The following is a 16421-nucleotide window of genomic DNA, read 5'->3' on the forward strand; positions in this document are numbered from 1 at the left end:
CTGAGTGACAATGCAACGTTTGACCTAAAAAAAAAAAAAGGAGACTTCTTGTCTCTTTTCCTTTGTTTTTTTTGTATGTTTCTTGCTTTCATCCATGGCTTCCAATCTCCCAGTTGAGAGGAGTTCTTGTGCAACTGCGCCCCATAAATAGTCCAAAGAACAAAATCAGAGGAAACAGAAAAAAAAAAAGAGTATCTTTGAAGCAGGCAGGACCGTCCTCTGTATATTTGGGTTAAAATCCAAGCTGAGTGGTAAACAAAGTGTTGACTGTTTGGTTTGTGTGGGATATTCGTCTCCCTCTTCAAGTGTCAACTGATACACAGGGAAGTAAACTCTTTGTGTCTGTACGTATACAAGTGTGAGAGTGCGTGTGTGTGCTGCTTAGCTCAGTGGCAAAGTAGACGAGGGGTTGAATGTTCTCGGCTGTGTCTGTCCGCGGCTGGACGGGACTGTTTGTGTGCTGTGTTGACTTGGATGGGCCTCAGGGGGCGGGGCTCCCTCACTTCACCTCTCATGTCACCAGTTGGCTTTGACAGCTTTGACGTCACTCACCAGATTTTGAGCGAGACAGATACCAAAAATCTGAAGGGGAAAAAACACGCAGGAAATGAGGTCAAGTGATTGCTACAGGAAATGAGATCAGAATACAGCATGATACAGTTAAAAAAAGAAAAGAAAAAAAAGACTGCTGTATTGCAGGGGTTTGCTTGATGCTACCTGTTGTCACCACTAGATGGCAGTGATGACACAAATCAGAAACCAGACCTATTAGTTTTAGGTGTACCCCTAATTTCAAATGCGTCCTTATGTACATGTCTGCAAGAAAAATAGTCTACAAAAAAGGACTTCTTACCTGTAAAAGTGCAATACCAACAAAGATTCCAGCTACAATAATCAGGTTGTCCTGAAGCCACTTCTCAAACTGTCCCACACAGCCCTTGGTATAGATATATTTCTGCCGGTCCAACTCCTTTAAAAAAAAAAAAAAAAAGAATAAAATGTTTTGTGTTTTTTTTTGTTTGTTTTTTAAATCACATTAAAATGACCAGTTCCCAGACACTGGTCTTTTGCATGATATAAAAACACACATCTGAACTGTGACTAACGCTGGACTAAACAAACAACACAGAAAGCATTTTGCCCACTGACTCCTTCCCCGCTGAGGAGGGCATGAGGAGTGAGTGATGGCTGAGTCACTCTTGGATTACAACGTGTCAGTGTCTGGACCTCATGGAGAATATCAAGGCAGGGTATTCAGTTTCTCTAAGGACCCTGTCAGGACTGAACAAGCAAACAGGCAGAAGCTGTTTCCTGTTACCGGACAGATGGCTGTTTGTGTTGTCAGATTCAGCCGATGGTGTACATGGAAATAAAAAAAGTGTAATTTAGAGCTGCGGAGACACTAAAGTGGGGGGTAAGAATGGGTGTGAACAGGACTCTATACAATGCTCCCTTTGTTATTTTTCAAGACAAGTCGACCAGGCAAACCCTTTGTTTTCTCGCGAAACCTGAAAGCTAGCTTTCAACCAATGGGAGGTAAAGGGAGCCTCTTGGCAGCCAATAAAAACGGGAGGCAGGAAACGCTATCTTGTTCTGGCTGTGAACTTCCTCTGATGCTATTTCAGCCCTCCTGCCCTTTGTTGCGCTGCTGTCCTTCCCATGTCTCCTGCTCTTCCTCTTTCCCAGCCTGTACTCCATAGACAAGCCGCACAGGAACTGATGGTTTCAGCAAAATGTCAATGGCCAGGGCGTTAGCAGAAGAGCACACCGAGAAAATGAATTCATACCAACTCAGTGGCAGGTGGTTCGCTGTATTGCCTAGTGTGTGCCTAGCAACAGCAATCGTTCTGACTGCAGTGCAGTGAGTTGTAACCACCACACCCACACACAGAGGAAAAAGGGAACGAACTGGCATAACCCACTGAGTCGCCAATTACAGAGTGTAGTAAGGCTGCTCTCTAGGCTATAACTGGAGCCTAATTATCCCTGTTAGAAGAACAATCTGTTATTAAGGCAAGAAGCACGCAGAGGAGCCTGTGTGCTACTTAACCCTATACATTCTCTGTGTCTGCTGAGTTGGACCACTGTCTCTCAGTATACTTTCTTTTGGTGTGGGCATTTTCTACATCTTTCTCATCAAGAATGTTAAGTAAAGATGCTATAAATATATACATTTGATTGATTCCATTCAAAGTCATTTTATATCAACGATTAATCCATTTTTACTGGTGGTTTGAGACAAGCAATCAAGCCCCATACAAATGAACCTGATTTCCACTCCAACCACAAGAACTGCTTCGCTCGTTTCAACAGGTTTGCTGTTTGTCAATCAACCTGCCCTCAGGAGCAATTTCACTAAGCAGCTTTGCGTCATTTTAACCAGAAAGGCTGGCTCTGCCTGCCAATCATGCTCCACTACAGACACTGACTATATTGTGAATGAGAACTGGTTCTGCTTTAACCTTAACTTTATTAGACTTTTTAAATGATCTAGAATTATTTGAAAAATAAAAAAGCATAAAAGCATAATATTAATGTTCATAGAGCTAGGTCCTGATAGGAGGATAACTGGAGAGGCAAGTAAAACACATATAGGGTTAATTATATAGAGACATGTCTAGAGATACAAACCCCTTGAAGCCGAACATCATAACCACACTGCGTGTTGATGACATCCTCCTGTAAGAGCAAAACAAAAATGTGATATCCTCTCCATTTCAGCTAAAGGTCACAGTGTTTCAGATGTTGAATAACATAAGGAGAAATAACTTTAGAACTGACTGCTTCGGGGAGAGTAGCTTTACAACAAGGTATTGATAAACAATGGGCCAACTGAATATGGCAAGAATTGCTAGATAAAAAAAACCCAGAACATTATTTAGTACTCTTTAGTACTATCTTGTCCATTCTCAACTACTTTCTAAAATCAACTCTACAAGCATTGAATATGAATTAAAATGCTAAAAGAAATACTGCAATTTCAAAATTAGATTCAGGCTGCAATTAACAATTCCAATTATTTTCTCAAATAATCGTTTTGCCTATAAAATTGTTAAAAATGCTGTGAAAGGCGATGTCTTTAAATGTCTTGCTTTGTCTCAACAGCCCAAAACCAAAACATATTCAGTTTACTATCAAATATGACAAAGAAAGGCATAAAATCCTCAGATTTGAGTAGCTGAAACCAGAATATTTCTGGCCTTTTTGCTTAAGAAATGACTACAACTATTATATAGCTGCAGATTCATTTTTCTGTTGATCAACAAATGATTGCAGCTCTATACTAGATTATGAATTCAAATCAGGATATATAATTGTGCACCATTAATCATGTATTATTATTGTAGAATGACTCACTGCAGGGTCTTTGACACAGCAGGAGAAGGGAACACCGCAGCGCTCCCGACTGGGGTTCAGCTCAGTACAGTTGAAGTACATGTTCAGGTTCCAGTCGTCGGGCCCGTGAGCTCCGCAGCATGACCACTGAGACAGCAGCAACAACAGGCAGAGATTAGAACAGCCAACCCCCAGTTAACAGACAGATTTATTTTTCTGATCTGGTCTTGAGACAGCTCTTTAGAGCCTGGCTCAGGTCAGCTTGGGTGGGCAGCCAGCTTACTGTGGCGGGCAGCGACTGCAGATAGTGAGGCGCAAATGGCGAGACAACAGCGGATCTAATCGCCTTTACAGTGCATCATGACAGAGCCCAGTGTTTACACACGGGAGCCAATTATCTAAACTGTTTCATTCATATAATTGGATAATCATTTGAGGGAAATACAATCACATTAATCAAGAGATTTACTCCACAATTGCAGTGGCTGACTCATTCTCCTCTCTGCCCAGAACTGAGCTGACTCAAGATCAGTGTTGAAACACACATAAACAAGATTTCTACAGAAGGGAGTGCCTTCTTACAGCCAAGAAACATGATCTGTTGTAAGGATGTTGGATGTTTTCACTACTCTAGTCAGTGGGTGTGGACTCACATATTCCTGGGCAAAGTCAATGAGATTCTGCAAGTCAATGTCATCACGGTAGGCCTTGACATTATTGTTGATGAAAAAGTTGAGCTGGTCTTTGATCCAGTCCTTAAAGACGAAGGCGAGGATGCCTGCAGTCAGCTCCAAGAAGAAGATCAAACCCAGGAACACAGAAAACTGGAAAGGAAACATGACGCACACAAGAGCAAAACACACAAACAGAAAACAATAAATCTGTCACTTCAATCAGGGAATCTGGGTGTGTAAAGGATCAGAACACTAATAAATAACATTTTTTTCCCAGCATTTCTTGTAAAAGAATTAATAGGACAACAGCTGATGTAATGTCCTGGCGCAGGTCTGGGCCTGTCCTGATTTGTGTGTGGGGCAACAAAAACCGCAGTCCCAGAGGTACTGTTATATCATCCCTTTACAGTAAATGCAGGAGGAGACGAGGCTAATGATAAATGCTCAAAAGCCACATTAGCTCCTCACTCTGACGCCTGACTTACTGCTGCTAATGGGACATCGGCTGGAGTTAATAGCTACTCAGAATCGCAGCCAGCAACAAGGCGAGTTTGTCTCTGTCAGTCACATGTAGTTATCAATACAGCTGAACCAAAACACACCTCTCAAAATGGTGTCGTCATGGCTTTGGCCTTCTGAATATTTCTGAGCTTTTTTTTTTTTTTTTACAGATCAAAAGACAAAAGCAAAAAGTGCTGATGAAGAAAACGTTTTGGTAGCTTATGAGGCACGGATCAGTCTTTCCGATCATGACTTTCAGATGAAACAAGACTTGGTTTAATGATGAGAAAACACATATTTGTGCCATGCAAGCGCCCATAGCATTTGGCTTGGGTGAGTCAAAGTGACACCTGCTGCACTGACAGCCTCAGTTCTGGTGTGAACTGCAGATCTAAAGGGTGTGAAGCGGAGGCAGTTAAAATGGTGTCTGTGCTCGAAGAGCCGGGAGCTTGCTTACAAATTTAAGCAGGAAGGTGTTCTCTCTGAGTGCTCCGATACAGCCAGCAAAGCCCAGGATGAACATGACCCCTCCGACGACGATGAAGAGCCACACAGGGTCGAAGCCCCCGAGGTCTGTGATGGATGACAGATTGGACAGCACGCCCTGAGGGAAAGGAGGAAAGACAAAAGAGAAAATCTGACTATAATACTTCCAAAATCAATCCTTACTATCTCTATTACAAGGTCCCAGCTACGTTTCTCACTCTACAAAAACACACAGTTAACTTTGAGAAGAGCTTGTGATGTCAAAGAAAAATAGTGAGAATTTAACTAATGACAAAGCCAAGAGGCCAGCTGGGGTTGCCCTGATCAGAGTTGCAGAAGTACAGCAGAGAAATCTATGAAAAGGCAATGCTGTTATTTGATTAGAATGGTATCTGTCGAGTGTGTTGCTTTCCAAATAAAATAACAAACCCCCAGAGGTCTTTTATCAATTTATCCACAACACAATTTTACTCTCTAGCAGATCTCTAGCCAGCCTATAAAACAAGTAACTTTTATCAGAAGAGGCACAGTGCAGAGCAAACATCTGTCCTTCCTCTCTGCATATCCTGCCCTCACAGCCCTGAGGCCACCGTGTGTCCACCATGTTTTCCTGCAGGTCTCTGGTCTGCATCATGCCTTGCATTGACAAATCTTTCAAACATAAATTGCGCCTTGACGCCAAAGAATGGGGCTTCCTGGAAGATGAGTTACAGTAATGTCACAAAGTAGCATCATTACAAATGCAGTTTGTGAGGACAAACTGGTTCAAATAATAATGTGTGTTCTGGTTCACGCATGATTTCTCTCCATCTCTTTCTCATCCATCTTGAAAGGGATCCCACCAGCGTTATGTGGGCACCCGACATCCGGTTTGCTTGTCACATAGCTGAAATCTCACACTGCTTAAGTTAAGCTCCCACTGCACTGAGCTAAGGGACAACTATAGGATGCAGGTATAACTGCGTTCTTGCATTTTTATGGCACTGGTGCAGAATAAAGTGCCTTCATTTGAACTTAAGCATGAGGCCCTGAAACAATGCAGTCTGGCTGAAACGAAGTAGGCTAGAAACTAATCATCTTAGTCACTGAGACCCAAACTCACCGTTATTCCTTTCCAATACCCGCTATTCAACATTCGGCCTAATCCCTTTAAATTATTCACGCTGATCCACCAAGGTACTCCGGTGCAGGCCTATTTGCACAGAGTTCGTGACCAGACGTTGCTAATCAGTACATGCTTCAACGCTGGTGCAGCATTTACTGAACCGACTGGTACAATTTCTAGATAATTAATGAACAAATTGACTGTTAACTGAATTGGAGGGAGTTTTAAATGTGGCCACGATCCACTGGACGGGAGAGGTTAATGGCGCCACGTGACCTTTGTAGCTAGTATACTGTGGACAATGAACCAGTTTTCATGCAAATTTGAGACATTCATTTTGTGACGGGGCAAAGACATTACATTCCTGGTGGCTATGAGTCAAATTAGTTTGTATTTTAGTCATTATGGCTCCTTATTTGTAGCTGTGCTCATGTCTAGCTTTTTAAACTATTGGAAATATGTATTGGCTCGACCTGAGATGACGAAGACATGTTTACCGGGGCCATTATCAGGTAATATGCCTTTAAGTGCGACAAAGCATTACAGGAATGGTGCCTTTATTTTCCACACGACTTCTCTCAAAAGCCCTGTTTTCATCTAAACTCTCCCCTGCAAATTGTACTTCCAGCTTACTCCCACCAGAATATGCAGAAGAATTTTAGCTATTCTGTAGAGGCAATCATGCTGTACTTCAACAGTGTGTGTTTGTGTGCATGCATGTGTTTATACTTACCTTTTCCGCCCATGCCCACAGGCCTATGCCCAAGAATGCTGCTCCTAGTAACTGTAAAACAAAAGCACACAGACGAGACCTCAACATCAGACAGAAAACAACAGTGAAATAGTAATTTGTTTAATACTCAAAAACTTCTCTTATCAGGATGGGTATGGTTTGATCCCATTTGATTTACAGTGGTGTCTCCCTGGCAACATGTGAAAACAACCCAACAACTGTCTTCAGATGTTAAACTGACTGATCCATAGTAATCCATGACATCACCTTTTTCCAACACAGCCTCACCCACATCAAACACGTGAGAAGAGCACAAAAATCTCTGTGAAAATATATATTTTTATTTATGATCTTCTAAAACGGGCAGACAATAGCGTGTTCATGCAGAATCCCACCACTTACAGAAGGAATGAGAGATAAGAGCCTTTAAACAACACTGAATTCTGAGAAGTTGTCGTTAACTTGCTGTGGAGAGAGTGATTTTGCTACATCTGCAGGTTATTGCAGGTTAGAGTCATTGCACTAGTCCGCTTAAGAGGATGGAGGATCTGATACCCTGAGAGTTAAGGAAAATCCCTCTGGTATTAGCCTCCCGGCCCAGTGAAGGATGAATGTGGGGCTCATAGATTACAGACATGCCAACAACAAAAAAAGAGAACATCGAAAAGCACTGGGCGACTGCTTGAGATGACAACAGTACTGGACCACCATATGTAAAGATACACAATTTAACAAAACAGTAATGAGGCATCAGGATTATTCTAATCAGACTGCATTTCAGTAAATAAAAATCACTCTTTTCAGGGTAGTGAGGTGTTACTCATGTAATGTTATTGTCTAATCAACTGCTTGGCGGCCACAAAATGCCATTCCTAAGAGATTTGGGATAGTAATGAACTTAACTGGCAGAGCCTGAAATATAATAGCTCCATTGAAATTGGGATAACTCATATTGTTGGGAAGCTGATTAAATCGGGGAAAGAAGGTAAACTGATGGCAATTCGTCAGCACACACAACAAGACCAGCAAAGTGACGATATGCCAAACAACAACAGTAACTGTGAGGGATTGCCCTGGTAGTTAAATAGGCAGTCGTCGTGAAGGGTGTGGTGGCTTCAGCTGGAAAGTGACACACAGGAAGAGTCGAGGTAAGCAGGCGGAGATCAGGTAGAAGGGATTAGACTGACAGAGTGGGAGTATTAAACCATTTAACCTAGAGCACAAAAAAACGTGACACAGTAAACAACTTTCACATTACAGCATGGAAACTACTATTACACAACTCCATCTAAAGTATGATGTATAAGTAGAATGGTATTGTGGGTAATTACTAATTGCGAACACTTAATTGCGGTTAATTATAGTTTCACATTCAATAACTATTGACTTTAAACCAAAGAAAATCTTTAAATGTTGCCAATATTCTTTGAAACTGTGAAAATTAGAATTGGGATATTATATTAGCAGCGCTATAAAGATTAGCTTTTAGACTTTGTTATTGAAGGAATCTGTGTACATTCAGGACAACAGTTAATTATTTTTCCAATATATCAACATGGAAATAAAAACTTTAGTTTGGCAATGACAGAGACTTGTTATTAGTATTCCGTTATGGCTCTTTGGGTAAGCCAACAAAATTATGACAAAGATTTTTCAATATTTGGATTTGAAAAGGGGAAATCTTTGTGGTATTGTATTGCTCCTGTGTTTTTGCCACTGCCCAGTGACCACACTGCCATGTTCTCCAAGAGCTATACTCACACAAAACTCCCACAATAGCATTCTGCAAAATAACTTTGATGACATCACATTACAGCTCAACTTGGACTACTGCTCTGCGTTAAATCAAAACCCAATATGCAGATTTACTGTATGAAAATCTGATAGCAAGAGTTGTCTACAATACATACATTATGCAACAAAGTTGTATTTGGTAACAGTTCAGCTGGCAACACATGTAATAGTTCAAATGAAAAATACATTATGTTTGGATGTCATTGCATGAAGCATTGCCGATCCTTGTGGGACAACACCTGTATGTTTTATATAACAGGGTGCAACTTTTTGGCTGCAATTCCTGACTCTTACTCCGTTCCAATTCAGGGCTTGTAACTGTCTAAGGATGCCACCCATGAAGGAGCGTCCTTGAGAGAACCAGAGGGCTAAACTGAACCTGTGTCTTCTTTCCAAATGAGATGATCCAGCTGCACAGAACCCAAAATTATTGTTGCATTAAAGCGGCCCTTTGAGTTGAAAATCCCCAGAGGCTATCAACAGGAAAATGTCCTAAAATGGGCAACAAAGTGGCTTGAATTTTGAAAACCTGTGGCAAGTAATCACTCAACATGACCGTTATATGGGCTGCATAATAATTACCATTCCCAACACGAGACATTAAATGCTGAGAGGAGGAGAATCTGCTGCTGCTCTATCAGTGAGGATTTGATGTCCTATCTGTAACTAAATATGTTACACTAATGTTGCTTATTGCAAGAAATGTATGTTTTAGCGATATATTGCTTTGTATTTTCTGAAGGTAGACATTTTCGAGTAAATGCCTTCCCACTGACACATGGCTGATGTTCTTCCTGTCTCATTGCCATTGTTCTGTCCTCAACAGGAAATCAGGAAGTGCTGATGACACTTTGATGGATAATATCTGGCACACAGGAAGCTTGTATTTCCTTAACTAGAGTGAACATCTACCCTTGCTACACTTTGTCAATTCGTAATTAGCCAGAGATGATGAAGAATAGCTTGGATTTGAGTGGGAACATTACCAGAATCTAGTGCTGCCTTCAAGTGCTTCAAGAAGTATATAATATATTGTGGGGAAAGCAGACATTTCTGGTGAAACCAGAAGAGCTGCAGAAATGCAACATGTAGGGAACAAAGAGCACATGAGCCATACTGACTGATGTAATGTAATGTAATGTCACGGTATTTATCATGCAGTATTCCATGTAAACTATCGGCATTTAAAATAAATATACAACTACTGCTGGCTAATTGCTCAAATCATCAATTACAGGATGCCCTGGTGGTTCAGTATGGTCACATCCCACTCCCATCTCTCCTGTTTCTTTTCTACTGGAAACTATCCAATAAATGGCCTCTTCACTCTGGTGCTTCTAAAATAAAACACCAGCCAGACACCAGAAAAGTACTTCTGTTATATGGTCCATTTTGTTATTATTTCCGGTCAAAAGTACTTCAATGCACGTCAAGTTGCATTTCCCCCTGCCACAGTTTGAGGTGACCTCGAAGGCAGCAGTAAGTGAGACAGCTATGGAGGTATCCATGCCTGGTACCCTGTCATTTTGGTTTACTGTTTCTTCCACCATTTCTGAATCTCTTTCTCAGTCAGTGAATACCTCCATTAACTTTATTCATAAAATACTCATAAATTGAGCCCCTTTGCGGAGAGGACAGTATGCTGATCAAAACTTAAAACTTAAGATCATTAAGTTCTATTGTAAATATGTGAAATAAATAAGTGTCTGTTACTGTATGAGCCTGACACACTATTTAACATGTAAGCCTGTGAGCACATTCTATTATGTGTATTTTAAAGCCCTATTTGCAAACCAAACTTCCCTCGTGGGACAATACGGCCTGAACTGTAGTGAATTTGACTGAATGAGTACATTGAAACTGAACTGAACCTGCCTTTGTACAGTGTTTGCGATATTTCCTTTTATCTAAGTTTTCCCACAGTGTAATGTGGGCAGCCAGGGTCAAATTCAGGTCAGTCGGTGGCATTGAAACACGGTACCTGGGTAAACTCTGATGAGAAGTAGATAAAAAACAAAGTGAAAATTAAACATAAGATGCTAATTTTACATGGAGATCGACATTCTTCTCCTTGTATCTCTCAACAATTAAGCAATAAAACCAAGAACAGCACAGTAATGTGTCCTTATTTGTTCTTGCTTCGTTAATACTTCATTGCTTCTGCATCACTGTGCTTTATCACTGTACTTCTATGTTTTATCACTGAGCAAATAAACAAAGTCTGGAACTAGATGTCCTTGTATCTGTCTTATTATTCAAATCAGGCTGTTCAGGTTATTTCTCTGTCAAGTGCTGTTATGAGATATGCATGTCCCAGAGCGAGGGGTCCCTCTCCATGTGGACATAAAGATTATCAACACTTGAGAAGATGCCTCCCAAAGCCAGCTGATCCCATTAACCTCAACTAACTAGCAGACAAACCAAACTCCATGCTGCCTGGACACACACACACACAAATGCACAGGGTATAGGCTTATTCAAGTGTGACTGCCCTTTCAATGACTCCCTAAAAAGCTGAATTTCTAATGTGGCCTGCTGTGTGAACGCAGCCATTCTTGATGATATATCAGCACCACTGCCAACAGGGTAAATGAAATGTGAAGCTCTGATTCTGCGGCAAGGAAGCACTTCCATGTATTTTGCATTCACACTTGACACACTACACTTGATACTGCAAAATCAATGTATCAATTTAGCTGATTAATCAACACAGCGTGTAACTAAAACAGGTTTCAGGGCCACAATGTGTCTGACCGGAATGGACTATAAACACTTGAGGCTGCGACTATAAGCAAGAGATGGTTGGTTCTGTTCAAAGCTATTATCTTGTATCCAGATATATATCCAGATATTGTGTAGACCCAACTGAGACAGACTGCAGTTGAGTCAGAGTATCAGAGCAGAAATCAGAATGAATCAGAAAAGACAAATCCCTCTGCGACTGGACTTTGCCTCCCTGTTCACATTTGATTTTATCTGTGTGAAATGGCAACCACTAAACAGAAAAAACATACACATTCATCCTCAAACATAAGACTGGAAAACAGGAAAATAGCTGTTATTTGGTGTCTTGTCTTGGATACAGACATCTGTGTTTGGGATTTTGATCATGCTATACACTAGGGGTGCAACTAAGAAATATTTTTATCATCCATTAACCTGATAATTATTTTCTTGATTAGTCAATTAACCGTTTTGTCAAGAAATTGCTTGAAAAGAGTGTAAATGCATATTGTGATCCCCCAGAGCCCAGGGTGACGTATATTCAAATTTCTCCAAAATCCAAAAATAACTATCCCATATGACAAAGAAAAGCATCAACTGCTCACATTTGAGAAGCTGGAACCAGCAAAAGTTTGGCATTTTTGCTTGAAAAACAACTTTAATTTGTCGATTGACTAATCAATCAATCAACTAATTATTTCAGCTCTACTATACACACACAGGCATATGTCGACTATGCTTTCTTCCAGTTCAATCAGAGATGCAAACAGCATACATATCGTATGTGGACACATACATCCTGACTACCTCTAATTGTGGCTTGAGAAATGATGCATTCACACGTGGTTCTGTACAGCTGTCCACCTGTGATGTGAACACTCAACGAGCATTTTAGTGCCAAATGTGAACAGACACTTGGAGCTGTAGCTGGCTAATAACATACTGCCTGCATCCAACCAACTCAGCAACTTGGTTACAGCTTAACAAGCTCTTAATTACAGCATGCAGAGCTTCCAAACATTTCAGCAGCTCATGCAGAAAATATGATTAATTAAGTGGATGTGTCTATTGTAAGGACGAGAGAGAAGGTGTACTGTTCTTGGGTAAGAATTTCTGGCTGTCAACAGCCCGAGCTCTGGCGCTGGAAGAATTCACACAGAAAAGGAGTACTAGGTTTTATTGCTTTATTTTGTTCACAATATTTAGGGTCTTACAAGCATTCTGTCTCAATTCAGGCAGCTTTGTCAAGCCTGACAAGATCACTATAGGAAAGACAAATGGGTTGATTTGTGGAGAGTAAACCCCATCTCTCTCCATTTCGGCAATGCACTGGCTTGTCTGTCAAACCCAGTTCCGCAGCACACAGACAAGAGGAGAACATCTTCTAGTGATTATTAACGGAAACAGCCAGCGAGCTGGAACTTGTTCCACAGTTTCACAAAGAGCTCAGACACAGGACTGTTAGCTTGGCCTGAGTGTCAAACAGTCTGAAAGAACACAATGTGAGTCAGACACAACACTGCAGCCCTATGACTCAATATTTCCTGGTTGATTGCTCAATCCAATTGAATTATGGAGCACTTTTCATTTGTGAGGTCAATTGTAAAATGTATTAGTGCATTGTTTTTTTTAAATGGCATGTTTGGAAGTTCATATCACTTCAGTTTCACCACAAAATAAAACTATGACAGAGATATAGTGCTACACTCCTACATTTTGAAGAGGAGTGTTGAGGAATGAAGAGGTGGTGACGAAAGGAGGAGGAATAGCAACCAGTTGCATGTGGATCCCATGTGCCCGATGAGTACGTCAGAACAAGCATATGAGGAGAGAAAACACAGGATCACACCCGGCCCCCCCCCCAGTCTTTGTTATCACCATCCCTCTTTGTGCGTTTGTGGGTGTGTTAGTGAGACAAACAATGCTGTCCCGCAGAGCCCGAGCACTATAGTGGTGGATGGAGTGAAAAGGGTGCTTGAAAAGAGGAGGGCTGGGTGGTATTCAGGCCCGTGTGGCCTTTTCCTTCAAACAGTGTGTGGGAAGACCCTCTGGGGCACACAGACACGCCATTCCTTCACCCACAGACATTATATCACGCCAGCCGCACAGAGGCGATGCAGATGGGTGAGGAGGGAGGGGTGAAGCAGTCTGAACAGAGGCACTTTTCAGACTGAGGAGGGATGAAGATGGAGGGGGACGTTGTAAAGGAGACGTGGGCTCACTTGCCACTGACCTAACAATACAGGCGAGACTGCCATTTCTCAAAGTCATACACAATGGTACCAGCCCTCACTGCCAAGTCAGAGCAGGGCGAGAAACTAACATCAGCCCAGCTTTTACTTATGTTAGTTTGTGTCTCCACCAGCACTCTCACAGACAAACCATCCTCAGAGGTTCCTTTACTCTTCAACAAACTTTAGTTGGACAGTTAAGTATTTAAAGGGATAATAAGTCATATTTGTGACTTACTCACAACTACTAACCAATGCCCACAGGCTAATAAAGAAAAATACTTAGGCTAAAAGTAAAGTAGTAAAGGCTAAAAGAAGTGAAATTTTATATTTGTCATGAAAACAATGTTAACTTTTTTGTTAATTTTAAAGACTTATAGCACACCTGATTAAAACCTGAATCTGAGTGACCTCCTCTAAGACAATCAAGTAAATAAACTAATCTCTTGTGCAAGTTCACACACACACACACACACACACACACACACACAACAACAACAATCAAACCAGAGCAACAGCAACAAAAACAACATATGGCAGGAGAAAAAACAACTTAATACTTTTCTAATTAACTGAACTAATTTCAATGATCACATTACTGAAACCTCAGAGATAATTTAAGTTAAAATACAACGGTGCAAACGTCCAGCTAACTAACCAGATTATTAAATGCGATTTTAAATAAGCACCCTTAGCGTTATTTTGCTTACGATGTCGACAGGCAAACGGTAGAAAGACTGTATTTACTTACCCAGAATAAAATGTTGAATCCAAATAAGAAGTACTTCACGCAGCAGCTGACTTCTGCTCCTTTAACATGGTGTTTTCTACTCATTCTTCCAAGGATAGTGGTGGCTAACTGGCAAGCTAGGTAACAAACGTTACTACGGTTGGTACTTCAAAAGCTTCACCAAAGCTGCACTTCTTGAACTCCTGAAGCCAAGGTTAGCTGGCTCCATCAGCTACACAACGCCGAGTTTACTCGCCGGACGGCATTAAGTAAATCAAACATAACGTTACGCGGCTATGCTAATTGTCTTTTCTTCGCTTGAACCATTAGCTTGCTAGGCCAGCTAGCTCGCAACTTCTATGGTTAGCATTAGCAGCTAACAACAACAAATGCAGCGACACTGAAGGCACAGACGTTCATCTGCAGTTCAGACGATATTCAAGTTGCCTGACGTTAATTTCGTAGCGCACACAGGGAGATGGAGATAAAGCTGGTGGCCTTTCAGCTACCTACACGCCTCGTCGATTATCTCTGTTGCCGCATCGTCGCTTGAAATCTTCATCCTTGTTGTTTTGTGCTGTAAAACAAGCCCCTGCTGTCAAACGAGGAAACCACTGCGCTGGCTTTCGCCCTTTTCACCCCAAGAGCGGCCTCTTGTGTCCCAATGAAGGTTTTCACTTTGCTGGGTGGACAGCACAATGAGGAGTAGCTCTTTTACTTTTTAAGTGCTGTATTTCAGGTATAGCGCAGATATTCAGGTTAATAGATGCACAAGTGCAGCAGGGAGGGCCATGGTTTATGATTCATGCAGAATTGAGGAAAAAGGATCAACAACTGTGTTTTATTTACATGGTTCACAGACCACATAGTCCACACAACTGAGTTATATTTATCAATCTAATAAATCCTATTCTTTATCTCATGGTGTAATTTATTTTTGGCTACACAAATCTGTAAAAAAATCTACTGTACATGCCGCCTTATTTGCAGTTCTCTTGCAAGCCTGTTACTTTCAGAGTTAAATGATCCTTGTGATATCTAACACAGATATATCACCTTTTCCTTCTCTCAACAAAGCAGCTGTGCCAGAATCACATCAGTTGTAATCATAGGATTTAATAAGAAGGAGAAGGAGTCTGTACACTGCTGTGAATGAAAATTAAAGAATACTACAAGTGTGATTAATGTTGACACTGGAGAGTATTGGGACTGTTTCACAGCAGACATTTTGACTTGTCAGAGCAGGAAAACCACAGGTGTAAGTTATAACATCAACGATGGCTCCATTACAATGCCAGTGAGCAGGCAGGCATAGTAGCAGGGACTAACTAAATGCAACCATCACCAATTTTCCAACACAACCAACACTTCTTCTTTTCCTGCTATGACATGTTGAAATGCCTGCAGTGAAAAATGTATGTTAGGAGCAACATTCATTCTCACTTAATAAGGGGATAATAAAGTGAAATTCATTTCTCCATTTTTTTCACAGTATTTTCTTGCAGGACAAAATGACTCATTTTAATACTATGAGAAATTACTGAAAAGAAAATAGAGACCATGAGAGAATATATGAAATGTTTATTTTGAGAAACAGTTGCGTGTATACAATCAGTTCAAACTGTTGCTTCATTTGAACTTCTGTCTGGAGTCCTACAGATGGCAGTCTATGAACCTTTGATAAATGTGGCTTTGGTTTTCTTTTCACCCTGAGGAGTTGCTGTTAGGGATGTTTCAGTCCCCTGAATATCACCACAAATAGGTAGTATGTTGCAGTGAATCATAACACAAGACTGTAAAACCAAAAGAATAAGTTTACAAATGTGGTGGTCAATCTTGTACATATATTAGTGCTTTGGATGATAAACAGCTTGTGAGCATATTCACAGGGTAAGCAGCATAAAAAACAGTTGCTGCATGTACATAATATATTAATACTAATTGATTTAGTCATCTAGTTATCATGTTGTAATTACAGAAATCTAACAAGTTTGCATTACGTCTTTGTTAATATGACTTAAACCTAACTAATAACTCTAACTCAACTGTCATGTTATTGGGGGGGGGGGGCTGTTGAAGTGCCTTAAGGTGTTATGTAAGGACCAGA

General features: G+C 40.9%; 1 protein-coding gene across 1 annotated transcript; it reads right to left on the bottom strand.

Annotated features, from left to right (window-relative positions):
- Positions 1 to 208: 208 nt before the first annotated feature.
- On the bottom strand, positions 209 to 14437 carry tspan17 (tetraspanin 17). The gene is made up of 8 exons (XM_070913205.1): positions 14336 to 14437; positions 6836 to 6886; positions 4969 to 5115; positions 3990 to 4160; positions 3358 to 3483; positions 2632 to 2679; positions 854 to 970; positions 209 to 582 (listed from the first exon to the last, which is right to left on the bottom strand). Exons 1-8 carry the CDS (start codon positions 14417 to 14419, stop codon positions 517 to 519), a joined length of 810 nt encoding a protein of 269 aa, XP_070769306.1. The 5' UTR covers positions 14420 to 14437; the 3' UTR covers positions 209 to 516.
- Between the last annotated feature and the right edge of the window lie 1984 nt (positions 14438 to 16421).

Source organism: Enoplosus armatus, chromosome 10 (assembly GCF_043641665.1).
Source record: "Enoplosus armatus isolate fEnoArm2 chromosome 10, fEnoArm2.hap1, whole genome shotgun sequence".
Taxonomy (NCBI): domain Eukaryota; kingdom Metazoa; phylum Chordata; class Actinopteri; order Centrarchiformes; family Enoplosidae; genus Enoplosus; species Enoplosus armatus.

Bases quoted from the DNA above. Each gene is read 5' to 3' on its own strand.
- tspan17 (XM_070913205.1), bottom strand. From the start codon at position 14,419: ATGAGTAGAAAACACCATGTTAAAGGAGCAGAAGTCAGCTGCTGCGTG. The intron at 3,484-3,989 runs GTGAGTCCACAC...CTGCTGTCTCAG, and splicing joins TTGACTTTGCCCAGGAATAT to TGGTCATGCTGCGGAGCTCA. The intron at 971-2,631 runs GTTTGTATCTCT...TTTTTTTTAAAG, and splicing joins ATGATGTTCGGCTTCAAGGG to GAGTTGGACCGGCAGAAATA.